General features: G+C 49.1%; 1 protein-coding gene across 6 annotated transcripts; it reads right to left on the bottom strand.

Moving 5' to 3' along the window:
- Nucleotides 1–1,040: 1,040 nt before the first annotated feature.
- Nucleotides 1,041–14,411, bottom strand: osbpl1a (oxysterol binding protein-like 1A). Of its 6 annotated transcripts, none has more exons than XM_078107688.1 (29): nucleotides 14,040–14,411; nucleotides 12,062–12,185; nucleotides 11,896–11,981; nucleotides 11,748–11,822; nucleotides 11,563–11,674; nucleotides 11,386–11,471; nucleotides 11,070–11,214; nucleotides 10,394–10,461; nucleotides 10,263–10,307; nucleotides 10,109–10,182; nucleotides 9,922–9,985; nucleotides 9,737–9,838; nucleotides 8,391–8,519; nucleotides 8,226–8,307; nucleotides 7,739–7,947; nucleotides 7,082–7,235; nucleotides 6,562–6,721; nucleotides 5,635–5,710; nucleotides 5,125–5,259; nucleotides 4,895–4,992; nucleotides 3,787–3,969; nucleotides 3,604–3,711; nucleotides 3,422–3,511; nucleotides 3,210–3,336; nucleotides 2,526–2,639; nucleotides 2,215–2,338; nucleotides 2,036–2,126; nucleotides 1,828–1,848; nucleotides 1,041–1,417 (listed from the first exon to the last, which is right to left on the bottom strand). In XM_078107688.1, exons 1-29 carry the CDS (start codon nucleotides 14,121–14,123, stop codon nucleotides 1,315–1,317), a joined length of 3,069 nt encoding a protein of 1,022 aa, XP_077963814.1. In that variant the 5' UTR covers nucleotides 14,124–14,411; the 3' UTR covers nucleotides 1,041–1,314. The 6 variants fall into 6 exon arrangements, with proteins under 6 accessions (XP_077963814.1, XP_077963816.1, XP_077963815.1 ...); XM_078107690.1 differs by having other exon boundaries at nucleotides 7,841–7,947; XM_078107689.1 differs by lacking the exon at nucleotides 1,828–1,848.
- Nucleotides 14,412–14,452: the final 41 nt, after the last annotated feature.

The following is a 14,452-nucleotide window of genomic DNA, read 5'->3' as shown; positions in this document are numbered from 1 at the left end:
ATCTGCCCAGCTGCCCCCGGCTGAGCGCTACGTGGAATTTACCCCGAGGTCGGATGAGAGGCACAGCGACGGACGCTGGCACCTCCTGTCTGCAGCCAAGTTTACTTTACTCAACACATTTCCCTTTTCAGGTTGGAGCTCAACATCAATAATGTAAAAGTGGACAATCAGCTAATGTCGGTCCGCTGGACCCAAACGCGCATGAAGGGAAGTTTAAAGGCGAGGAAACAGTTCCTGTTAAAACAACTCTTCACTGCGCTACAGGCGTTGTGATAATTTGTGATTGGATGGCATGAAGGTCGTTCTGTGTGATGAGAAGCAGCTCTCTGAGGAGACAGCTGGCTCAGTAACAGGTAGTTACATGCAGACACTTTATTACTGGAGATAGAAAATGATGACGGATCATGAGGGTCTATTCTTCAATAAATGCATCAAATTCTAATGGGATTAAACACACGGCACCTTTGCATCATTCCTTTACTTTCTTTCCTCACTAACGTCCCTGTAGCTTGTTTCCGTCCGCCTTCAGTAACAGTTTGACCTCAGATCCTGGATCTTATACGAGACGTCAGCACCCGATTCTCTAGTTTTTAATTTAAAGACGTTTGAGTCACATTTAGATCAGAAATCCTGAATTCCGTTATCAACATTTTGCAATGGATTCATGGGTCATGTTGGCAAAACGCTTGTGATGACTTTGTTCTTTTAAAGGACTTTTCACAGCTTTGTTGTCTCATGTCTCATTTAATGAGAAGTCCGCTGGTCCTTAACTAAGTATCCCGTAATTATCTTCGCTGCCGGCTTCTCCAGCGCCGTCCTCTGAGGTCCTGATGAGGTTCTCTCCTGAGAGGTCAGACTCGGGCCGTTGATGCAGAGATCACACTTTAACCTCAGGATCCCCAACATACAAAAGCTAAAAAAGTTTTATTTCAGTTTCCACTAAAATACCGTCGATCCTCTGCAGGGAGGCAAAACGCCACGTGACCTTTGACCCCTGGCAGGCTGCATAATAAACCCAAACACAATAATAACCCTCTGCACATATCAGATGTGTGCTTTATGAAACAGCAGCAACAGCACTCGGTTACAAGTTGGATGAATCAACAACACACACGTGAACCTCGAACTGAGCGACATCAACTTTATATACAATGAATATGTTTAAAGTCAGCGTGCATTAACATTTAAAAGAAGGAACCATCTTCTTTCAAAGCTTTGCTGACCATTTTACACCTTTTCAATATCGATTTGACCTTTTCACGTCGCGGAGGAGATTAAGGCCACGGGGGTCCGTTAGGAAGAGCGACGGCGTCACTAGTAGATGTCGGGCAGCTGGCTGTACTTCCTGTCCCAGTACGCGCTGCAGAAGAGCCAGTCCTGGGAGTCTGTGTGGGGGTTCGGACCCTGCTGAAACCACCTGAGCACACAGCGGAGACACATCAGGTGGGGGGGGGGTCGAGGTTATAGGTCACGTGCACAAGGAACTAAAAAGGAAGACGTTTGCATTTCAATGCCTCGCCCGTGTTACCGGAACGCTTAAAGAAACGTGACGTCCGACACAAAGTGGAAATAATGATAATTGATCTTAAAGATACAAAAAGACACAAACAACCAGGAAGAGACTCGGGATGAGGGAACAACACACAAGAAAGACACCAAACAACAAAAAGACACAAACAACAAGAGCAGCAGCAGATGTCTTCAATGTCCACCGAGTGGACGTTAAAGACATCGTCTCCAATCACGGCTCTCTATCGCATCGTAGCAGCCGAGATGAGAGGTCACGTGACCACATCACACATTTCATCGTCTAACAGCAGCTCTGACCTTGGGCCCAGGGCGGGACTCCTAAACATCAAAGCCGGGATGCAACAGAGAGACAAGTGAGACGAAGAGAAAAAAGACATTTATAACGTTTAAAACGCTGCAACGAAGACAGAAAACTGTAAATACGACCAGTGAAAACTGCTTAGAACATAAATATAAAATGCTAGTATTACACAGAGGTTGATCTGAGCTGTCAATGGTCCCTCACCTCGTCTTCCACTCCTCGTCACACTTGGAGCGGTCCTTGCGAGTCGCTCTCTGCTTTTCCTCGAGTCTCTTCTTCTCCTCGCTGGCGACGTCTGTTGGAACACAAACATTGTGGAGCTTCAGATGTCAGCCGGAGGGGTCTTGGTTCTTTCGGTTCCCCCCCGGCTGCAGGCGCGTTACCGATGTCTCCGTTCTCCATGGCCCGGATGTCCGGCCTCAGCCTGCAGTCGGTCCGGGGGAGCGAGGCCTCCATCTCTGTGTGCAGCTCGTTGAGTTGCATCGCAAAGGAGGTGAAGCTGTACATCTGCAGCACACGGATATCACAACATCCAAGAACAACACTCGAGTTCACACAGAGACAGTTTCAAGATCTAAATAATGCATCACACCGACGCCTCGAACTAAGAAGAGAATGGAACGAGGCTGCTCTCACTCGTAAATCGAGCTGGAGTAACACACGCTATCGCTAGCTCGTCGCTAACCCCTCCCACCTGGGTGGAGTTGGCCGGTCTGGGTGCGATTCTCCACAGCAGCTGACTGCCAGGAATCATCTCCACGGTGTCTGCAGCCGGGGAGGGAACCTCCTCAAGAGCGTCACTGCTGCCCTGAAAGGGAGTCAAACGGACACAAGGCCGCACGTACTAATCACGTACTAATCACGTACTAATCACGTACTAATCATGTACTAATCACGTACTAATAAGGTATAATCCATGTAATAATCACGTACTAATCATGTATTAATCAGGTATAATCATGTAATAATAACGTATTAATCACGTACTAATCATGTACTAATCAGGTATAATTCATGTATTAATCACGTACTAATCATGTACTAATCAGGTATAATTCATGTATTAATCACGTACTAATCAGGTATTAAGCAGGTATAATTCATGTATTAATCACGTACTAATCACATAATAATCACGTATTAATCATGTACTAATCATGTATTAATCACGTACTAATCACGTAATAATCAATACTAATCACTTAATAATCATGTAATATTCATGTGTTAATCACGTAATAATTGTGTATTAATGAGGTACTAATCAGTTATTAATCATGTATTAATGAGGTACTAATCAGTTATTAATCATGTATTAATGAGGCACTAAATCAGGTATTAATCTTGTAATGATCAGGTATTAACGTGGTATCCGTACTGCTTTCCCGCCTTTCTTCTGCGCGGTCGCCTTCTTGTCGCTCTTCTTGTGCGCCTCGAAGGCGGCGGGCTCGACCGCGTAGAGGCACTCCGTCCACTTCCCGTAGAGAGCGCACAGCTTCTTCCTGCTGTGGACACACACACACACACACACACACCTCAGGCAGGGACTCACTGTGTGTGCATCTCATTAGTGTCGGGCTCAGGCCGTACCTTTTGTCCAGAATGTGACCTTCGACCTTGTGCAGCTCTTTGCCAAAAAGGCCGCATGGTTTGAAATTCAGGCAGCACTTCTCTCCGGTTCTGAGTTCGAGAAGAGAAAACATCATGTTCCTCCCTGTTTGTGATTGTTATCTTGTATCTGACACCTTGCATCTCGTTAACAGTGGTGGAACCTGTGGTTGAGCAGCTCCATGGTGCCGTACTGCTCGATCCACAGCTGCCCCACGATGATGTTGTGCACGCAGCACGTCGGGTTGGTCCACGTGTACGCTTCGTTGTGCCTGGAGGGGAACACAGGGGCTTTAAGGGGGGACGTCTTCATCACTACTAAGCCTTTACCAACCGGAGCTTCTTACTTGGGCAGCTCCAGCGTGATGAGGCCTTTAGGCTCCGCCTCCACGCTCTTGCCCCAGAACTTGAGTTTGGGGTAGATGGAGCCGTGGAACACAAAGTCCTGCTGGAGGCCCTCAGCGTGGAAGGCGCTGACCGGAGGGTGGTGGCTCACCTGCTCCGAGAGGAGCCTGAAGCCCAGGTCCTCCCTGGGGAGCAGAGGGGGGCGTTCAGGTACTTCAGGTATTTCACATTTAACCGAGAAGCCGTGTGACCGCCCGCCTACCTGCCCCTGCCTCCCTGACCCCGCCTCCTACCTGACCCCCCGCCTACCTGACCCCCGCTTACCTGACCCACCCTTACCTGACCCCCCCTGCCTACCTGACCCCCCGCCTACCTGACCCCCCACCTTCCTGACCCCCCGCTTACCTGACCCCCCGCCTACCTGACCCCCCACCTACCTGACCCCCCACCTACCTGACCCCCGCTCACCTGAGCCCCCGCCTACCTGACCCCCCGCCTACCTGACCTCTGCTTACCTGACCCTTGCTTACCTGACCCCCTACCTACCTGACCCCCCACCTACCTGACCCCCTGCTTACCTGACCCCCACCTACCTGACCCCCTACCTACCTGACCCCCTACCTACCTGACCCCCTGCTTACCTGGCCCCCGCCTACCTGACCCCCCACCTACCTGACCCCTACCTACCTGACCCCCGCTCACCTGACCCCCGCTCACCTGACCCCCTGCTTACCTGACCCCCACCTACCTGACCCCCTACCTACCTGACCCCCCACCTACCTGACCCCCCACCTACCTGACCCCTGCTTACCTGAACCTTGCTTACCTGACCCCCTGCTTACCTGACCCCCACCTACCTGACCCCCTATCTACCTGACCCCCCGCCTACCTGACCCCCCGCTTACCTGGCCCTCTGCTTACCTGACCCCCACCTACCTGACCCCCTATCTCCCTGACCCCCGCCTACCTGACCCCCCACCTACCTGACCCCCTACCTACCTGGCCCCCGCCTACCTGCCCCCCCGCCTACCTGACCCCCCACCTACCTGACCCCCTACCTACCTGGCCCCCGCCTACCTGGCCCCCCACCTACCTGGCCCCCCCACCTACCTGACCAGCTCGTAGGTTTCTCCCAGCAGAGGGTTGAAGGGCTTCCCAGTCCGCTCCCACTGGGACGCCACAGCGGAGACCGCGAACGCAGCAACACACTGTGGACAGCACACGCACACACACACACACACACACACACACACACACACACACAGTTCATCACTTTGACACTTTGCACACAGTATCGTCTGTAGGATAAAGGTCTCGTGTTGAGAAGCGGAGGCCCCCACCTTCATCCTCTGGGTGGAGTCGGGGCAGGCGTTGGCCCGCTGGAGGAGGTACGTGTGCTCCATGTACTCCGTCAGCCGCTGCAGGAAGCTCAGCGGCTCGTTGAAAATCACCGGCATGGTGATCTTGGAGAGTTCCTGAGGCGGAACGTTAAAAGAATATTTCTGATCAAAACAATGACGAAGGATTCAGGTCACCTGCACGAGGCGGGGGGACACGAAGGTGGTGTCGAGCTCTTCATACAGGAGATGCAGCTCCTCTGGATTATGAATGAGGGCAACAGAAGGTTCCTCAGAGGCTGCAGAGGTGCAGCTGAGGGACCGGTTCTCTCTGGAGGAGGAAGGTGAGACCTTAACGGCCAAAGGGAATATTCATCTTTATTCATCGGGGACCTTCTGTACGTTATATGTGTCCGTTTGGACCAAGGAGGTCGTTTCCTTCGCCAGCACAGAAACAAAGGACCATCTCGTGATGCTGAAGATATGAAGGATTAATCCGCTCAAACGTCTCACCATCCCGATGCAGTTCCTCAGGATGCTCCAGATGCTGAAGTCGTTCCTCGAAAACATCGGTGCAGGTAAGCTGGTCCTGGACCGACGCACACACACGCACACGCACACACACACACACACGTTGGTCAGGTTACAACCCTTCTTGTCGTTGCAGATGAAGCAGCCTTCGATGGTCCGGTGATCAGTTAATAAACTAAACGTATTGAAACCTTTAAACAGAATCTACCTGTTGGGTTAAAATCTGAAGATCAGGACTGAAGATGGTTAAAAGTTTTAAACCAGTAAAAGTGGAAGACAATAATTAAGATTCAGTGATTCTACAGCAGTATTTTAGGAGAGCTGCATTTAATGGTGACGCTGTAAAAAAAAAGCATCAAAGTCAATGTTGATAGAAACATGAACACATATAAGATAATGTGTTTTGTGGCGTTTTGAAAAATCGACTAAAAAAAGTAAACATTTGTTGTCAATCAGGACGGACGTTGGTTTAAATATTTAACAATTATTTGCAGTAAATAAATGAATGAATAATTGTGTCTGCTTTGGCCTCTAAAGACGATAAAACACATTTAAATGAGGAATCCCCAGAGTGCAGCAGGTTGCCCCCCCGGGGGGGTCCGTCCAATGATGGAACGTGAAACGCATCTTCAGCTCATTATCGCATCACACACACATCAATATTTAACAGACGACTCCTTCTTTGTCCTCCGCCGGCCGACTGTAAATTATTGAAGACGGCGAGTGGAAAGACGGAGACGACAAAACCAAAAGGGGGGGGAGGAGGGGGGGGGGGCGTACCGCCGTTAATAATGTGTAACAGAGGAAGTAGAACAATATTATAACAACGATGATAAAAGTCTTTGCTGGCTGGGGGGCTCGGGGGCCTCGGGGGGCTCGGGGGGTCGTTTAGGCCTCCAGCAAACTGACCTGTGCTTCACGGTGCCATTGGGTTGAGACTCTTCCTCGTCGCCACGGCGATCCTCCCCCGACACCCCGGGGGGGCTGCTCGACGACATGACGTCCTCGTCCTCACAGGACCGACTGGCCACCGTCTCAAAGCCGCTCAGAGACGCCTCCGAGTCAGATTCTGCTTATTGGTGGAGAGGGGGGGGGGTCAAAGGTCAACAGGCGGCACGCGGAGGCTCATATTCACACACACACACACGCATCATGTGAGCGTGTGGTCGGCGAGGTGTAAGCGTGTTGTTCAGATAAAAGGTGCTCGTAAGACCCCCCCCCAAAGAAACGCTGATCCATGCTCAACATGCTTCCAGTTAGCTTACGTCACGCTTCAGGAGCACAGAAAAGTATTCCATAGTCCTGGGGGGTGGAGGAGGGTGGAGAGGGGGGGGGGGGGGGGCAGAGCAGGACAAGGGTGTGAGCGGGAGACCTTCCCCACGGTGACCTCCCGCTTCTCCCCGACCCCCGAGCACGGCGCCGCACTCACCGGACACGGCGTCGTGGAACTCGTCCTCGCTGGGGGGCGGCGGGCCCCCGACCACCGACTGCTCCAGCTGGTGGTGCTCTGTGGCCAAAGTCTGCAGCGCCTCCGACAGGATCCGGTTCTTCTCCACCTGCTGCTCCAGTCGCAGGCTGCGCACCTGAGCGCGCACACGCACACGCACGCACACGCACACACGCACACACACGCACACGCACAGGAAATACCAGTGTGACCCAGACCGACTGAGACCCCCCCTCGGTCCCTCTGTAGCCCCCCCCAACGGAGCTGAAGGAGGGTCGAGGCGTTTATCTGCCTGCACGCCGCCGTGTCATGTGATCAGCCTGGAGAACCTGATTCCCATGCAGAGACGGGCTCGAGTGACGGGTGTGTGTGTGTGTGTGTGTGTGTGTGTGTGTGTGTGTCCTGCGTGATGGGGACCAGCTGAAGTCACGTGACGTCATCGTACTGAACTTTAAACCAAATATTCAAATACATTGTTTTTTCTGAAGCGTTCATAACTACATTTAATAATGAAGGCGTCGCTATTTAACAATTATTTCTGTGTATTTTTAAAATGTATTTCTATGATGAAAAAAGTGCTTGGTCATGTGACACCTCTTTATTTCCATATAAATAATCATTTATAAACACTCTACTCACTCGTGTCACAATAAGTATTTGTATGTATGAAGAGCTCGACTTGTCTTTGCAGAGACGACGTCCTGAGGACAAAATCAACCGACCATGAAGAAGACTGCTCACCACTTCCTGTCTGGACAGGAAGCCAAGACAGACACGGAGACACGCGCTCGTCTCGCCAGACAGCACACGGATCTCTTGTAATTTCTGCGTCACAGTGGACGGAAAACCTAAAAGGGACAGACGAGGGACAAAGTGACAAAGGAGGGACAGAGGAGGGGACGAGGGATTATTGTGGATTGTTAACTGCTGTTCTTAGTTCTGTACTCTTGCTTCTTTATAATACTCGTCTCTCTCTGTGATAATCCCGTAAATGTCCCTGATGTCCAATGAAGGATTATCTCGTCTCTTCACATTAAATCTGCCTGACGACGCTCCTCACGTTAATCACGAGGAGGTCTTTAACCTTTTCCTCTCTTGTCTTATGAATAACTGAATGAGGTTTTACTCTCAGCCAGTCCGCCGTCCCTCAGCATGGAGACCAGCGCTTCCACCTCCTCCTCCAGCTCCTCCTGGTGGGCCTCCGCCGCCTGGACTCAATGACAGGACACCAGCGATGAGCGAAAGGAGGGGGGGGGGGGGCGGGGCTTCTCAGGCCATGTTTGTCTCCCACCTGCAGCGACTCCGTCAGCTCCCCGAGGGACTTGGCCTCCTCCTCGTGCTCCTCCTCCTCGCTGCCTTGCTCCTGGGAGCAGTAGTGGGTGCTGTAAGCGGAGTGCTCCTCCACCGCCTGCAGCCAGGCCTGCAACGCCACAAAGACCACCACGTGAGTCGTGACCTTCGACCCCCTTCAGCCCTTCCTTAATGCGGAAATATCATCTGGAAGTAAACTATTTATATTCAGTAGTGTTTCAGGGAACGTAACATTCTAGTTTCCTTGAGGCAGCTGTAATATATATATATATATAATATATATATATATATATATATAATATATATATATATATACACATATATAAAATATATATATCTAATATATATATATATATATTATATATATATTATATATATATAATTATATATATATATAATATTATATATATATTATACTATATATGATACTATATATGATATATAATATAATATATATATATATTATATAATATATATATGTATATGTAAATGTATATATATATATATATATATATATATATATATGTAAATGTATATATTATATATATTATTAGTTGTGTAGTAGTCGTTGTGAAGGACGACGGCGCCGGATGTTCACAGCTAAACCAACGTGTGAATCAGTGCTGTTGAGTGTGTGAGGAACACAGATATTATTAACATTAATAGTATTATAGAGGGACAGAAGACCGACTCGTTATTAACATGACAAAGAGCAGTTTTAAAGAGGAAGAACGCAGGCGACGTGCTGCATGTGAAGAGGGGACGGAGACAGCTGGTGAAAAGACTCGTTCACTTTATACTGAAAGGACATTTTCTCCTCGTATGAATTCAGAGATCTTTGCATTTTATTCTGCAGCCGGCAGCTGCACCAAGAACACGTCTCAGCCGGAGCGTTAATTATTCATGGCAGCCTGGCAGAGATCCAGCAGCTAAAACTACTGCAATCATCCCCAAAATATTAGAAATTATTTGCAAAAGTTCTGAAAAGTAATTGTGACAAATGTGTATGAGAACCGTTAGGAAAAAAGTTAATTTAAATGTGAAAAGACATCTGAAAAATTACCACATTTTATTTGTAAAAGATGAATGAATGTGAATGTGTGACAGTTAAGCAGCTTACAGTTGAAAAAATATCAAATATTTGAAAATATTTGTAATATTTCAGGTAAACATGTAAAAAGAAAACATGATATTGGTTCTGTAAAACAACGCGCGTGTCATTGTGGGCGGTGGCTGGTGCTTCGGAGGCGGAGCCTGACGAGACGTCTCATGAATATGCATGAAAAAGAGACCCGACTGAGACGTTGACGGACGGGTGAAACCTACTTTGGCCGTCGCCTCCGGGTCGCTCTTAGGCGACACTTTGAAGTGATGCAAGCTGTCATCGAAGCACTTGAGGGTGAAAAAGCAGCTGTCTTTGTCTCGGACCTGGAGGACGTGAGACAAAGTCCACAAATAAGACGCTGGAATAAAAGAATGAAGCTCGCGGTGGGACGTCAGCGAGGCTTTACCAAACACTGAGAGCGCGTCAGAGACTTGCAGCCCTGTCTGCTCACGTTGGACGCTGCATCCGACCTTCACACCGGGGACCGGGACAGACAAAGAGAAAGATGTTTTAACGGAGCGGAGAGGATTCTGGGGCTTCCATGAATGCAGCGCTCCTCTCAGGTGATTGGCGGAGAGAGCCGAGCCACCTACTGTTTGGAGTACCAGGACATGACCCCGTCCTGGAGGACGACCCAGTAGGAGCGCCAGCCGAAGAACCTGGAGCTCTGCGGGGGGCAGCGGGGTGTCGACGTTATCGCTCGGCCCGTTTCTGGTTGATAGAAAACGACTGAGAGGAAGATCTCACCTTCCAGAGGAGGCCCTGGTGCTTCTTCACGTGCCGGGTCCCACCCTGCGAGGACCACAGATGACAACCAGGAAGTCACTATGACAACTTAAATTCACGCCGCGAAGCCAGACCCTGAACTCAGCACTCACTCTGTGAGCGGTGCCTTCGAGGACCAGCTTGATCGCCGCACTGCTCGCCAGGTCCAAGGCCGTCTGGCCTGCGAGTGGAGGAGGAACGTTAGAATGTTCAGTGTGGACATGTCCTGGTTATTTAAAGAAGGATAGACGTAAATATTTGGGCTGTCAACACAAGCGCAGTAATCTATGCGATTAATGTGGCCGAGATTAATGTTAACGAGCTTTTTGCATCGGCAGTAAAACAAACAGAGGCGACACACAGAGAACTGTGCAGAGGAAACGTGACACACAGACCACTTAAAGCACCGCTAGGCTAAGCTAGCTGCTAGGCTACGCTAGCTAGATCAACATGTTCAACCAGGTAGAATTCTGCCTCCAAGACGAGCGAATGTGTGTAGTTTTCTGTTTAAAATACACGTTTTCTAAAGTGACTCATTACTTGTTTGTTTTTCTCTCTAAAAGACTAAATCTCATTAAAAACAACATTGTAACAACAACAACATTAATTGCCATTAACCGAGATTAGTGAATTTCAAAATGTGCGATTAAACAGTTAATTTTTTTAATCTATTGACGGCCTTCCCAAATATCAGTGAGTTCTGTGGGAAGAATAAAGATGATGATAAAGCCTCCATCCTCCAAACACATGGAGCGAGTGAGGACCTCCACCCGAGCCGACAGACCCCACCTTTGTTGTTCTCCACGTTGGCGCTGGCTCCGCCCCTCAGCAGCTTCAGGACGCACGGCCTCTGGCCCCGATAGGCCGCCGAGTGCAGCGGCGTGTTTCCCAGCAGGTCCGTGCAGTTGATGTCTGGACTCTTCTTCCTGCTGAGCTGCAGCAACACGCAGGTCTTAGTCAGCTAACCAACAAAGTGAAGATTTACTCGAGCGGTTCTACCAGGATCCACTTCGGTGTGTTTTGGGAAACATCCTATGGAGACAGAAGCCTTAACGCATGAAGCCTCGGCCTCCTTTTACACGACTGGAGAAGTTTCATCACCAACCAGCCGAGTTAAAGTGGACAGGTCTCCTTCTCGAGCAGCTTCCAGCAGTTCCTCCTCCTGTTTCCTCTCCTCCGTTCTCTGGGCGGCTTGTTTTTTGGCAAAGTGATGTGGAAGAAAACAAGAATTTAGAATCTTTACACCACATACACGCCGAGGATTAAATCACTGATCTCTCACCTCCCAACATGCCTCTGATCTCTGCACTTTGAGTGACATCTTTGGGAATCTGTGCCGTCCCGTTGATGACAGCGGCGCATGCGCCGTAGTGCAGCAGCAGCATGACAACCTCCTGATCAATACGTCACTCATTGGTTCATCGATTGACTGGATGAATGAATGCACACTGTCAGATGTAAAAGTACCTTTCTCCCAGTGAAGGCGGCTTTGTGCAGCGCCGTGTCTCCGACGTTGTTGGGCAGGTTAACGTCTGCACCAACCTGCGCGGGGGGGCACACGTTAGTGTCAGTTATTAGAAATAACTTTAATACTTATTGTGTAAAGAAAAGCAACCTTAAGTAACTCCTCCACCACGTCTTTGTGTCCAAAGTACGAGGCCAAGTGAAGAGGCGTCCATCCCAGATTAGACTTCCTCTTCCCTGAGTGACAACACAGTGTGTGTTACACGCGCACACACACACACACACACACACACACACACACACCGTCGCTGCTGTACCTCTGCAGTTGATGTCGATGTGCGTCTCCTCCCTCATGGTGGACAGGAGCAGCCTCTGAAGCCCCGGCAGGTCCCCGTTTCGGGCGAACTGGAGGAACTGCTCCTCCGGCTCCTCCATGGACCCCTGCGGGGAGCAGAGAGAACATGTGACTCAACCTCCTGAAAAAGATGCTTTCAGCAGCATACGTGCCGCGGCGCCTTTGAAAAGGAGATCTAGAGGCTGCATGAAGCGTCGCGCTTAATAATAATCATTTAGAGATAAATGGCAACGGATGGAAGCAACATTTGAGAGCTTTAGATAATAGTTTGAGCGGTTTAATGTGCCTCTTTCATAAAGTTAAGAGACTGACAAGAGACGGATTAAAACCAGAATCGACTCCTCGCCTGGATAATTATTCTCAGAATTACGCCCTGAATTCTGGAATTACGGCCTAAAGGAAGTTTCGTGAGGTCACAGTGACCTATGAACACCAAATTCTGTTCACTTCCTCCAAGTGTGAAGAAATAAATGAGCAGAGGCTGATCGCATCAGTGGTCCTGCCCACCGCCCTGATTGGCTGGCTGGGTTACATGAACGCCCACTCTTCTTCTACTCTGCTTTCTCCCTGCACAGCTGGTTCTGGGTCCATCTGAGTCTGAGAGTCAGACTTCTTTTTTTTACCATCAATCTTACGGTCAAATAAATAAAAACATTTGAAAATTTGACCAAAGAACAGCGGAGTTCATTACATAGACTGAGATTGAAATGTAGCAGTGTGATTGGACCACGGTGTGAAGGGGGCGGAGTCACAGGTGAACCTGTTTACCGGGCGAGCCCTTCCCTCCCTCTGCAGGCGTCTCGGTTTGTCCTCTCATGACAACGCGGTTCATTAATTCCACGGTTTGTATCCCTCCCCCCCGCATGCATACCAGGGTCATGTGGCCTGCGAGGGGGGGGGGGGGGGGGGGGGGGTGACTTCCTGTACAGCTGGTCCGGTGACTGAAGCCTCTTGTCATCATTCTGACGGTTGCTTTTCAAAACCCGCGTCTTGTGACTCCTTGCTTTCCCTCACGTGTCCCTTTCATACGAACTGGAGGTGTGAGAGAGATGCGTGTTCACCAGGCAGGGAGGGGGTGCATTAAAGAGCCGGTCCAGCTGCATTGTGGGAAATCTAGGGTCCAGTGCGAAGGGCTGAAATGGACATTCTGATGTTCTGATGTTTTCTTTCTTAAAGTGGAAGGGGAAGCCGTCTGTCGGGAAGGAAGAAGTTGAATGCAGGACTTTTACTTGTAATGTTGCATTTTACATTTCCTTCATCCTGGAAGATCCATAAATATAAATGAAGAGTCTGGTGAACATGAACTTTAAAGAAACCTGAATACAAATCGCCGCCCCCCCTTGCAGGCTTTGAGATGTAGATGATTGTGAAGTGGCTCCAGATGTGATATGAATGTGAAATTACAATAACACACGCAGGAGACATGGAGGACATCTGGAATTACGGCAAATAAAAGTGGAACAAAAGCAGGATTACGCATATAACTGTATTACCCCCAATCACCTCATCATGTGATGATTAAGTGGGTAAAAGATATCGATATGGATCAGATATCAGATCTATGCAGTTCAGTTCTATGTTCATACTACATACATCAAATAGTAGTATATTAGTACATTAGTGGTACATTATCGGAATATTTAATTTAATTTTTAAGATTTGTTTTATCAACTCGCTGGTGTACGATTTATTACATCATTTAATATCACAGTCACGTACACAGTGAGTGATTATTGATCCATCAGCTGGTCCTGAGCTACAGTTTGATTGATTGATCGGAGCTTGTTTGTGTCTCTCACTCACAATATTTTGTTTTACTGTTTTTTGTCCTGAAATTCAAAATAGGTATTGCTTTGTATATATGTATATATATACACACAGATATGTGTGTATATAAATGCTAAATAAGTATATAGGTAAATATTAAACAGATCACTCACTGCTTCCACTGTTCCGGTCCCAAGGGGAGCAGATCCGCGGTGGTCGGGGCTCTCTCGGGGCCGGGCCCCCCCGTGGGGTCGCATGTGACCCTTTGAGACCCTCGGAGCCACTTCCGGCCGCCCTACCGCAGCGCGGTAAACGTCACGTGGTCCCCACCGGGCCGCCGGTTACCGTCTTCAAAGCGATCGAAGTATCAAATACAGCACACACACGCGCGCACACGTACACGCGCACACATCTCGGCTCCTCTGTTTACACCGATCAGCTGATCGGCGCAGGGCGGAAACCTTGCTGCGCCTTTCAGAATAAAAGCGCTACCCCTTATTTCTAACGCAGAGAAAAGCCCCCCGCCACGCGCAAGTCACGCGTCCTTCTACACATTATGAATATTTAAATGTTATGAATCTATAAA

The sequence above is a fragment of the Gasterosteus aculeatus genome, chromosome 8 (genome assembly GCF_964276395.1).
Source record: "Gasterosteus aculeatus chromosome 8, fGasAcu3.hap1.1, whole genome shotgun sequence".
NCBI classification, from domain to species: domain Eukaryota; kingdom Metazoa; phylum Chordata; class Actinopteri; order Perciformes; family Gasterosteidae; genus Gasterosteus; species Gasterosteus aculeatus.
Note: the sequence above shows the minus strand (reverse complement) of the source record. Positions and strands in the feature narration are given on the sequence as shown.